The 12,995-nt window shown below is 36.1% G+C and overlaps 1 protein-coding gene across 2 annotated transcripts in view; it reads left to right on the forward strand.

Moving 5' to 3' along the window:
* Positions 1-12,995, forward strand: part of MEGF9 (multiple EGF like domains 9) — a 113,218-nt gene that overhangs the window by 48,193 nt on the left and 52,030 nt on the right. For both annotated transcript variants that reach the window (XM_005580930.5, XM_045373740.3), the window contains exon 2: positions 7,616-7,817. In XM_005580930.5, coding sequence (XP_005580987.2) covers positions 7,616-7,817 — 202 coding nt within the window. The remainder of the gene's footprint in view (positions 1-7,615; positions 7,818-12,995) is intronic.

The following is a 12,995-nucleotide window of genomic DNA, read 5'->3' on the forward strand; positions in this document are numbered from 1 at the left end:
ATCAGCTGGAGCATTAATAACTTCCTGCTATCTTAAATGTAACAGTCACTTTGAGAAAGCCTCAATCATTAGTTGGATCCCCTGTGGACGCTGGTGCCACAGTTCAGTTGAAATAGTTGCTTGTGGGACACCAAGGCATCCTTCCAGCAACATTTTAAAAATTGAATCTAGTAAAACTTCATTGCTTAAAAAAATTTTTTTGCATATTTTAAAATTTATATCCAATGAAATTTACTCATTTGATGTGCAATAGTTCTATTAGTTTTGATATGTGCATAATCAAGATGCAAAATGGTTTTATTACCCCCTCAAAATTCCCCTGTATTGCTCCTTTGTAGTCAGCCCTTCCCTTCTGCCCCCACCTCTTGGCAAATCCCTGATCTATTCTCTGCCCCTGGCTCCTTTCATTTAGCATAATGCATTTAAGATTCATCCATGTTCTTGGATGTCAGTGGTTTATTCCTTTTTATTGTTGAATGGCATTCCATTATGAGAATGTACCATACTGTATCCATTCACTAGTTGAAGGACATTTGGTTGATTTCCAGGTTTTGGTGATTATTAATATCACTTATAAATATTTCTGTACAAGTTTTTGTGTGACTATAACTTTTCATTTCCCTCAGATACATACCTAGGAGTGGAATTGCTGGGTCATATAGTAAAGGTATATTTAACTTTATAAGAAACTGTCAAACTGTTTTCCAAAGTGTCTCTACTATTTTGTACTTACACCAGTAATTTTTGAAAGTCCTGCATGCTTGCCAGGAATTAGTATTGTCAAATTTTTTTTTGTTTGTGTACTTTAGCTATTCAAATAGATGGATACTCATTGCCTTTCAAAGTACAGTTTTGCTTTTTGACTTCCACTGAGTGGATGTTCCTATAATGTTTGCATTGTGTGTGCTGAGAATAGAACTATTTCCATCTACTTTTGCAAGTCAGACTGTAGTTCCAACTGTCTAAAATGATGATATATCTTTGGGACTTAGAACTTGAATGGCCAGTGCTCTGATAAATATTGTAAGTTTAGGAATAGCTTAATACAGGTTTTTTGTATTCTTAATAGATAACAGTATTTGAAGATATTAAAAAGCAAGAGTGTACTACCTAAAGCAATTTATAGATTTAATGCAATCCCTATCAAAATATCAGTGATATTCTTCACAGAAATTTAAAAAAAAAAAACCCGAAATTCATATGGAATCACAGAAGACAAAGCAATCCTGAGCAAAAAGAACAAAGCTGGAGGCATCACACTACCTGACTTCAAAATATACTACAAAACTATGGTAACCAAAACAACATGGCATAGGTATGAAAACAGACACATAAGTCAGTGGAACAGAACAGAGAATCCAGAAATAAATCCATGTATTTACAGCCAACTGATTTTCAATAAAGGTGCCCAGAACATACATTGGGGGAAAGGATATATTCTTCAATAAATCATGCTGGGGAAACTGGATATCTATATGCAGAAGAATAAAACTAGACCTCCCATCTTTCATCTTATACGAAAATTAACTCAAAATGGATTAAAGACTTAAAAGTAAGATCTGAAACTATAAAACTACTAGAAGAAAACACAGGGGAAATGCTTTAGAATATTAGTCCTATACAGCCATGAAAAAGAATGAAATCCTGCTATTTATGGAAATATGGATGAAGCTGGAGGTTATTATGTTAAGTAAAATAAGGCACAGAAAGTTAAATACTGCATGTTCTTACTCATATGTGGGAGATTAAAAAAAAATCGAGCTCATGAAAGTAAAGAGTAGAATTGGAGCCGGGCGTGGTGGCTCATGCCTGTAATCCCAGCACTTTGGGAGTCTGAGGAGGGCGGATCATGAGATCAGGAGTTCAAGACCAGCTTGACCAACATGGTGAAACCCCGTCTCTACTAAAAATACAAAAATTAGCCGAGTGTGGTGGTGTGCGCCTGTAATCCCAGCTACTCAGAAGGTGAGGCAGGAGAATTGCTTGAACTCGGGAGGCAGAGGTTGCAGTGAGCCTAGATTGCACCACCACACTCTAGCCTAGGCTGCAGAGTGAGGCTCCGTCTCAAAAAAACAAAAAAAGAGTAGAATTGGAGGTATTAGAAGCCATGAAGGGTACGTGAGAAGGAAGGATGGGAAGAGATTGGTTAATGGATACAAAATTATAGCTGTATAGTACTAAATGAGTACTGGTGTTCTGTAGCACAATAGGGTAAATAAATATAGTTAACTGTAATTTACTCTATATTTTCAAAAAGCTAGAAGAGAGATTTTGAATGTTCATAGTACAATGAAATGATCAATGTTTGAGGTAATGGATATGCTATTTAGTCTGATCATTACACATTGTATGCATGTATTGAAATATCACTCTGTATTGCATAAATAGGTATTATTATTACACGTCAACTAACAATAAAAGGGGTGAAATTGTTGTTCAATGAATGAAAAGGAGTCAGAAATTGAGTTTTGCAAAGGTGTTTATGCAGTTTTGCAAAAGGCTGTAAATTGAATTTCAGGCTGTCTTCCTGAACCAGATTCCTGTGAGTGCTCTGTATTAGTTATAGCCACTAGTAGTCTTCTAGTATCTATGCTTAAATGCAATAATTTTGTAATCATTTTAGTTTACCAACAGTATTGTTGTCAGGGTAACATTTATTTGTTTAGGAGATTTCCATCATGACTGAGAACATAATTTTTAAATTTTGTTATGCAAATTTTTCATTTACTGTTTTTATGGATTTTTATCTGCAAAGGTTTAATACACAATTGTACCAAACTGCTTGAGCATTACAGTTAATTCTAGCACTTAGAAATGACTTCAAAAAGAGACACAGAGAGGACACATTCATTAGGACATACAATCACAATTAGTATTTTTCAAAAACTCCCATCATAAATGCAAACAAGCTGAATACCAGAACACACCAAATATTCTCTGTGAGATGGTTAAAAGTTGGATGAAGAGAGAGCCTACAAGGTTTATGAAAGGCCTAGAAAAGGTCTTCAGTATGTTCAAGTAGATAATCTTTTACCAGGGCAAATGTTTGTGCACAAAGGGCAGGGCAGGTGGAGGTAGGTGGCAAGGGAACTTATGGGATTTGTAAACAAAATACTCTTATTTTTTTAGGGCTAAAAAACTTCAACTCTTGGCTTTTCGAATGTTTGAAAAAGTGCAGAATTTGATTTTCTCTGGGACTTTATGTGTCTATTTTCAAATACTTAAAGCAGTTTGGCAAAGAGTTTAGTTTCTTATTCTTCTTCAGGGTGAAAATCACTATATTTTATTGTTCTTCAGAAGCCAGACAACAAAAGGAAAAAATGTTGCCAAGATTTTGCTCTCTCTGAGAACATTTACATTACCCTTCTCTAATCATTTCTCTATAGAGTTTTCCAAAGAATTAAAGGGCTGAAAGGAAGCCTGCTACTCACATGACAGAGTTTATTCCGTATTTACTTTTAGGCAATTGAATGAGCTGTTCGGCATCTTATTCATACTTGTCTGTAATTAGTTTTTGGTGTCCTCTTCATATTGTTTCATTCCCATTAACATCCACACTGGTGACTTTCCATTAATCATGTTGCAGACTCCTTTGTGCTGTTCTGATGTCTAAGATTCTAACTCATTAAAAAGTCAGCACTTCCTCTTGTCTTTGGTCCTTCTCATTGCTTCTATCAATTGAAACTTCCTTCTTTTTCATATTGCCACATTTTTACTAAGGGGGCTGCATTATTTCTGCATTAACTCCTGTCTGGTTCCGCACAAATGTCTAGACCTGTGAAGGGTCTGAGATTTTACTTTACTTACAAGCTAACAAATTATCCTGGCACAATTTAATGAATACCCGGAGTGTTTTACATTTATTACTGTTGCTTATACTATTCATTTAACTTGCATCATTTCATTTAAGGTCAGTCACTGGGACGGGCCTTAAATTCTGAGTTACAAACAGAAAAGATGCCCATGCTCCCTGGCACTTGGTTTACTTTGTATTCTCTTCCTTTCCTTTTGTTATTTTGGGGAGAAGTATTAACATGATAGTGCCTTTTTGTCTTGATGTGTCAGCCCCCTTCTTATCCCTGGGGTGGTCTCTCTTGCTGAAACATTTGCCATTCACGCTGCTACTGTTAAATTGATTAGTACCAAGGATGTATAATAAATAAATGCTCATTTTTCATCTTCTCTGAAGCCGCATCCTAAATCCTTGTTTTTACCACTGTGTATTTTAAGGCACGCGTATTGTTAATGAGTGGAGCCTAGTATAAGTAGAATATCATCTTATTCTCTACCTAGATGAGCCATAACATGGATTTCTGCGTAATAGGAAACTAATTCTGTTTCCCAGACATTATTCAAAGCTGCTATGGTACTAAACCCATTGTCAGGCTTTTAGATCTTATCCTCAGGGTATAACGAAGCTATAGCCTGTGAATCTAACATCCGAATTGCATTTATTATTTTATCTGATAACACTTTCTACTTTTTTTCCAGCTGTTGTATTAATTATTGCAATACTCCAGACCACTTCCAGCTTAAGTATTGGCACTGAGTGGTATAGCTACTATTATGCCCTGTTTACAGGAGAAAAAAATGAAGGCACACAGAGCTTAATTAACTTGCCTAAGGGTATAAAGTTAGTGAGAGAGCAGGATTTAATCTTAGCCATCTACCTCTACAATCTGTGCTCATAACTCTTTGCTTTACTGCCTCTTCAAATTATTGTCATTTGAGAGGTTTAGGTAGTAGGTGTTGTTACGGATTTATAATAGGGACAGTACAGTTAGAGTTTATGGAGAAGTGAGTTTCAGCTGATTCTTAAAATAGGGAATAAGTTTGACTATGTGAAAAAGAGCACTCTAAGATGCACAGAATAAGCAAAGGTTCAGAGACAGGACTAACCAGAGTATGTTCAGGGAATAATGAAGATATTAGACCGACTATAGAAATAATAAATAACCAGTGAACTTGGTTAGTATTGAAAGTTTATCCATTAGAACTTAACTGAAAAAAATATTGAGTGTTTATATCTGAGTTCTTAAATTCAATTGGATTCTTTAGAAAATACTGCTAATCTTACTCATTGGGAACATTGACTCAGTTTTCAGATGGAAATACATTAGTAAGGAAATAATGAAATAAAATTCATAGTCTTTATTATAGAAAATTTTTTTTTAGTATTTTCATTTTTTCTTGAGCTAGTTCTACTGACATCAACATACTTTAATTACTTTAACTTGTAATAAAATAGGTCCAGCAGGAGGAGTTGAATGTAAGTTGAATTTCTGCCCGATTTCAGAAGAAAAATGTTATTTTAAGTGTTCTGGTCGTTTCTGGTGGAGTGAAGGTCCTGTCATGAAGTTGTCATTGGCAGTTTTACAGACCACTGAACGTGGCTTTGTTAGTTACAAAAACCACAACACACCTACACAGAAAGTAAATATCATGTGAAAACATGTAACTCTGTCAAAGAAATGTCATGTTTATGTAGCCTAGTGAAAATAAGAAATGGGAAGTAATAGGAAGCTCATTCCTTTCCTAAGCTTGAGGCTGAAGAAATCTGAATTTTCCTTTGGGTTTTGTGCACCACTCAAGTTTGAAATACACATAAAACAAACAAATAAGTTGCCAATATTTATTTATTTACTTTAGTTATTTTTTTTGAGACAGGTCTTACTTTGTCACCCAGGTGGGGGTGCAGTGGTGAGATCTTGGTTCACTGTAACCTCAGCCTTCCAGGCTCAAGCGATCCTCCCACCTCAGCCTCCTGAGTAGCCAGGACTACAGGCGCATGCCAGGATGCTCGGCTAATTTTTATACTTTTTTTTTTTTCTTTTTTTTTTTGTAGAGATGGAATTTCACCATGTTGCCCAGGCTGGTCTCAAACTCCTGAGCTCAAGTGATCTGCCCACCTCGGCCTCCCAAAGTGCTAGGATTACACGCATGAGCCACTGCGCCTGGCCTATTTATTCGTTATTTGTTATCTTTACAAACTAGAAGAGCTGTGAAGAGCAGGGAAAAAGTGACACCAAAGTTTAGGAATTGCAGAAGTGTGGGAGGTATAGAGTTGGCCAAGTGGGAATTTCTTTGAGGAATCTTTTGTTTTTACTTGTGTGGATAAATAAGCTGCTTGTGATTACATAAAGAATTTTGAAGCTTAATTTCCTTTTCTAGAATGGAGAAGCAAACCCCTTTATAACTCTCTATTTGAGACTCTGGATTTGTAGTTGTCTAGTAGCTTTTTGAAGTAATCAAAAATAATATCAAAGATTATTTTTTCCAAGCTAAACTGTATTGGTACAGTGCCATTTTATATAGTGCCTTACCTATTTAGAACTGTAATTTGTACCATAGATTTCTCAGGACCCTTTAAGGGTAGCATCATGGCTATTTTGGAATGGGACCTATTCCTAGGATATATATATTAATACAAAGTCCTCAGTTAATACTGTGTCAAGCTATGTTGAAAACACTTTCCTTTTGATAAAATGAATAGAGGCAGTAGCAAAAAACAAATCCTAACTGACCTTTAAATGAGTCTTTGCACTAGAAGTCTAAAACTAAGGGCTTCTCAATATTTTTATCCAAAGAACCATCTGACAGGGATATGGTGGGAAGGAAGTGGGGATGGTTAATGGGTACAAAAAAATAGAAAGAATGAATAAGACCTAGTATTTGATAACACAACAGAGTGACTGTGGTCAATAATTTAGTAATTTATGGACAGTAATTTGATTGTACATGTTAAAATAACTAAAGGAGTAGAACTGGATTGTTTGTAACACAAGGATAAATGCTTAAGGTGATGGATACCCCATTTACCCTGATGTGATTATTACACACTGCATGCCTGTCAGAATATCTCAGGTACCCCATAAATATACACACCTTATACTCCTGTGTACTCACAAAAATTAAAAATTAAAATATTTCTTTTGAAAAGTGAAAAAAGTGAAACAAACAAGCAAATAACAAAGAACCGTTTGAAATATACTTAAAAGAAATGTTTATTTTCCAAATATTTTAATTTGGGAAAGACATTCAAATTGGGATTGGTTTTAACTCCCAGATCAGGATGAACCTGTAAACTTTCTCTTCTGGTTTTATTGTTCATCATTTCCTTACTTTAAAGTTTCTATTCTTCATTAATTTCTTCCTGGGCAGAACACATTAACTTATGATTCTAGCTATGGCACAATCTAATATGACCTTGAATAAGGTTACCAAAGTTAATCATCTGAGCCTTAGGCTTTTGCTGCTATACAATGGGATTATTTATTATTTAACATGTTGTCATTTCCAACATGTGCCCTTAGTGCCGTGTAGATAAGCCTGCCTTTGGTGGCTTCTAATTCAGAAAAACATAATACACACACACAGACACACACACACACACACACACACACACACACACACAAAACCATAATTTATATACCCTATATGTTTCCTGATTTGAATAAACTAAACAGGATAGAAAGTAAATTTGAACTAGAGTTAATTTTATCTGTCCTTACAAAGTTGTCATGAAAATTTATTAAGAAAAATAAAATAGAGTTCATTTTATTAAGAGGGCCTTAAATCTTGGTTGGTAATGTCTCTTTCCTTCTTTCCTTTGCAGAGTATGTATGTAACTGCTCTGTGGTTGGAAGCCTGGATGTGAATCACTGCAACCAGACCACAGGGCAGTGTGAGTGTCGGCCAGGTTATCAGGGGCTTCACTGTGAAACCTGCAAAGAGGGCTTCTACCCAAATTACACTTCTGGGCTCTGTCAGCCATGTGACTGTAGTCCACATGGAGCTCTCAGCATACTGTGCAACAGGTAAGCAACAGAGGGTGGAACTGAAGTTTATTTTATTTTAGCAAGGGAAAAAAAAGGGTCCTACTCTTAAGGACCATACTGGTTTAAACAAAGGGGGATGAGGGTCATAGATTTACAAAATATTTTATATACTTTTATTCCCTTACTTTATATGTTATATTTAATGTCAGGATTTAAAAACTTCTAATTTACTGATTTAATTCTTCAAAAGCACTAGAGTTGCCAATTTTTCTCTGGGATAATTTCTGTAAATTTCATGGGAAAAAAATTATTGAAGAAGAAATCTGCTTTCTGGAAGGGCTTCCAGGCATGAAACCTGCTAGGAGGTTTAGAAATGTTTTTATGTTTATTAATATACCATTGGAGTTTGAGGAAATTTGTTCTTTGGTTTATTTTTCTCTCTAATCAAAATTCTACATTTGTTTCTTTGGACAACTAAAGCTTAACTTGGGAATACCCTAATTTATTTAACTAGTGGTAAGTAGACTGGTTTTACTCTATTTACCAGTATATTTTTGAAACCAAAAGTAGATTAAGCAGGAATTATCTTTAAAATAGTATGCTATTTGGAGGTGATTTAATCTAGTGGAATAATGTACTGTTATCTAAACGTTTGCCTTGTACCACACTGAAAGTAATTATTCTTTGACCTTATATGAGGCACTTGACTTTTTGTGGACCCCCAAGTCAAAAAACTGAAGAGACAGTATTAAATAATGAAAAAAATAATGACAGCTTATACTCAGTGTAACCTGGGGTATAACCCAAGATCTGCTGCTACTTAGGAACTGGGTTCCTTGGGCAAGGAACTGAGCTTGTTTCTTCTCAAGGTTGTTGTGAAGATTAAATGAGTTGATATATATAAACCGCCTAACACATGTCACTCAATAAATTCTGGTTTGTTTTAATTTCAAAGGAATATTATGGGCTGAAATGAGAGAACATGTTTTAAGAACTTTTAGCTCCTTGACAAAGAAGTGCTTTATACTTTAGCAATAAATATTTTGGATGCTTTATAAATGATATTGTACTGTTATGGAATATTGTATCATATGGTAGCTTATTAAAAATGTAGAAGAGGCTGGGCGTGGTGGCTCACGCCTGTAATCCCAGCACTTTGGGAGGCCAAGGCTGGTGGATCACGAGATCAAGAGATCAAGACCATCCTGGCCAACATGGTGAAACCTAGTGTCTACTAAAAATACAAAAAAATTAGCTGGGCGTGGTGGCGCATGCCTGTAGTCCCAGCTACTCAGGAGGCTGAGGCAGGAGAATTGCTTGAACCCGGGAGGTGGAGGAGGTTGCAGTGAGCCGAGATCACGCCGCTGCACTCCAGCCTGGGGACAGAGGAGACTCTGTCTCAAAAAAAAAAAAAGGTAGAAGAGAACTTCATTAAGAAGTTTATAGGCTGGGCGCGGTGGCTCAAGCCTGTAATCCCAGCACTTTGGGAGGCCGAGACGGGCAGATCACGAGGTCAGGAGATCGAGACCATCCTGGCTAACACGGTGAAACCCCATCTCTACTAAAAAATACAAAAAACTAGCCGGGCGAGGTGGCGGGCGCCTGTAGTCCCAGCTACTCGGGACGCTGAGGCAGGAGAATGGCATAAAGCCAGGAGGCAGAGCTTGCAGTGAGCTGAGATCCGGCCACTGCACTCCAGCCTGGGCCACAAAGCGAGACTCCGTCTCAAAAAAAAAAAAAAAAAAAAAAAAGAAGTTTATAATTTGAAATGCAGCAATAATCAATGCTTCTGATGCTTGGTATTTTAAAATAGTTATTTGTCTTAATTTTCACAGCAACTCCTTATATGTAGGTTACGAGATCACAAAGATAGTAAGTGCCAGAGAAAGAATTCCATATTAGGTCTTCCAATTCCAAGTCCAATGTCTTTACCACTGTAGCATACCACAGCATATAGATTATATAGTTAGAAAACTGATAATCACTCTGTTCTTTGAGATTGAGAATAGAGTAGTAGCTTAACGCTATTCCCTCCACTCTCCCCAAAACATGCTCATGCAAGTTAGATTCAGAAGTTTCGCATTGCTTACCATTTTAAAAGATGAGATAATGTAAGTTTGTTCATTCTGGTGTCTCATGGAATGTCCACTACTTTCTTTGGAATAATATTCTGCAAACATATTTGCTTTGAGTACTTTTGGAGAAATAGAAAAGTGTTCACTTCTAGGCCCAAAGCTTTATTAGAAGAGAAGGAAATAAAGGAAGGATTAAGAGAGAGTTTTATAATAGAAGCTGTAAAAGAGGAAAAAACAATAGTACTAATATTTATGTACTGTCTTACTGTATTCATAGTTCTTCTGCAAATTATTCCTGATTTATCTTTTCTGTGACAGTTAATGCTACTAAGTTTTATTCTGAAACTCTATCCTGAAAATAGGTGGTAACCATAAAGTAATGGAAAAGTACACTAGACTAGTAATCTAAAGGCCTAGGGCAGGGGTCTGCAGACTATGGCCTATGAACCTAATCCAACCCACTGCCTGTTTTTGTAAGTAAGGTTTTATTGGAACATAGTTCCACACATTTATTTATGTATTGTCTATGGCTGCTTTTGTGCTATAGTGGCAGCATTGACTGGTTGTGATAGAGACTGTATGGGCTACAAACCTAAAGTATTTACTATTTGGCCTTTTTGTAAAAAGTTTACCAACCCCTGGTTTATATGGTGGTTTATATCCAATCATGGTGGGTATTTCTAGGTAATCATGTAACTTTAGGCAGTTCACTTTAACCTTTATTTTATTTATTATTTTATTTTATTTTGAGACAGAGTCTCACTGTGTACCCAGGCTGGTCTTGAACTCCTGGACTCAAGCGATCCTCCTGCCTTGGCCTCCCAAAGAGCTGGGGTTACAGGCATGAGCCATCATGCCTGGCTGAATTCTTTTCAGTGTTTGTCTTTTTATTTGTGAAGTGGAGATAATAATCCATGTCCTGTCTCTGTCCTGCATAAAGTTGTCTTAAGAATCAAGCAAGATAATGCATGCATAAATCTTTTAAGCTGCAATTGCTAGACAGATAATACAAGTAATTATGGGAACCATTTATTGAGCATATGCTATATGCTAGGACACTCTACTAACTACTTGATGTGCATTATCTCATTTAATCTTTTTTTTTTTTTTTGAGACGACATCTCACTCTGTCTCCCAGGCTGGAGTACAGTGGCACGATCTTGGCTCACTGCAAGCTCTGCCTCCTGGGTTCATGCCATTCTCCTGCCTCAGGCTCGCAAGTAGCTGAGACTACAGGCACCTGCCACCACGCCTGGCTAATGTTTTTGTATTTTTAGTAGAGACGGGGTTTCACTGTGTTAGCCAGGATGGTCTGGATCTCCCGACCTCATGATCCACTCGCCTCGGCCTCTCGAAGTGCTGGGATTACAGGTGTGAGCCACCACACCTGGCCATCTCATTTAATCTTTACAAAAGCTCCCTTGAGAACATTATTATTTTCCCATTTTGACTGAGAATTTTGATGTTTAAAGTTAACTTGACTAAGTTTATACACTAAAGCTGCCATTCAACCCATTTAAACAAATGTAATACGTAAGCAGAGTCCACAGAATGACTTCAAAGTTTGTGTTTTTCCTAGTAGAAAGCCTGTTGATATTTAACACCCAAATGTCCTAGAATTAATTACCTCTCAATTCAGTGTGTTTTGGCTGATGATTATAAAAAAAGATGGGACATATTTACATTTGTGTCCCAGAAATAAAGCCAAATACTGCATTTTAAACAAAATAATATGTGAGAAGTCTGTGTTAAATTCCAAATAGGTAGACTGTCAGCATCACATGTCAACAATTTGAAAGGTGCACCAAATATCAACAAAGAGGATATGTAGCATGTTACTACTTGTAGCCACTGTTAACCTTAGGAATGGTTTTTGCTCAGGAAGTGATGTTTTCAGCATTTTATATCCTAACATAGGAATTTGTTACTTTTGTATAGGTGCTTTACTGTGTTTTAGTTACACTTTAGGAACTTGGTTAGTTGTTTGGGGTTGACATGAAATGAACTGTAATTTTTTTCAGTTAAAATTGATAAATAGGTTTTTTGTTAGTATCTCATGTAGAATATCTGATATTCAGTGATGGACGATTCATGCAAGAGGTGGAAGAGAACAATAATATTATTACTACCTCACTTAATGGTGGAGATATGTTGTGAGAAATGTGTTATTAGGCAATTTCATTGTCACGCAGCATCATAGAATGTACTTACACAAACCTAGATGGTATAGCCTGCTGTATACCTAGACTATATGGTATGGCCTGTTGCTCCTAGGCTACAAACCTGTACAGCATGTTTCTGAACTGAATACTGTAGGCAATTTTAGTACAATGGTAAATATTTTTGTATCTAAACATATAAAAGATAAAAACGGCATGCCTGTCTAGGGTACTTACTATGAATGGAGTTTGCAGGACTGATAGTTGGTGTGGGTGAGTCAGTGATTGAGTCATGAGTGAAAGTGAAGGCCTAAGATATTATTGTACACTACTGTAGAATTTATAAAGTCTGCACACTTAGGCTACACTAAATTTATTTTTAAAAAGTTTTCTTCAATAATAAATCTTAGCTTACTGTAGCTTTTTAACATTATAATCTCTGATTTTTAAAACTTTTTGACTTTCTGATAACACTTAGCTTAAATGTAAGCCCACTGTACAGTCATACAAAAATATTTTCTCTTTTATATCCTTATTCTATAAGCTTTTTTCTATTTAAAAATTTTATTTTTTACTTATTAAACTTTTGTGTTAAAAACATACACATTAGCCTAAGCCTACACAAAGTCAGGACCAATAGTAAGTACTGTCTTCCACCTCCACATCTCATCCCACTAGAAGGTCTTCAGGGGGAATAACATGCATGGAGCTGTCATCTATGATAATGGTGCCTTCTTTTGGGATACCTCCTGAAGAAACTGCCTGAGGCTGTTTTAGTTAAAAAATTTTAGTTTAACAAATATGCAGATGTACACTCCAACATAACAATAAAAACTGTAGTATAGTAAATACATAAACCAGTAACAGTCATTTATTTTCATTATTAAGTATTATGTACTGTGTATAATTGTACATGCTATACTTTTATATGATTGGCAGTGCAGTAGGTTTGTTTACACCAACATCACCATGAACACATGAAT

This window comes from Macaca fascicularis, chromosome 15, assembly GCF_037993035.2.
Source record: "Macaca fascicularis isolate 582-1 chromosome 15, T2T-MFA8v1.1".
Classification (NCBI taxonomy): domain Eukaryota; kingdom Metazoa; phylum Chordata; class Mammalia; order Primates; family Cercopithecidae; genus Macaca; species Macaca fascicularis.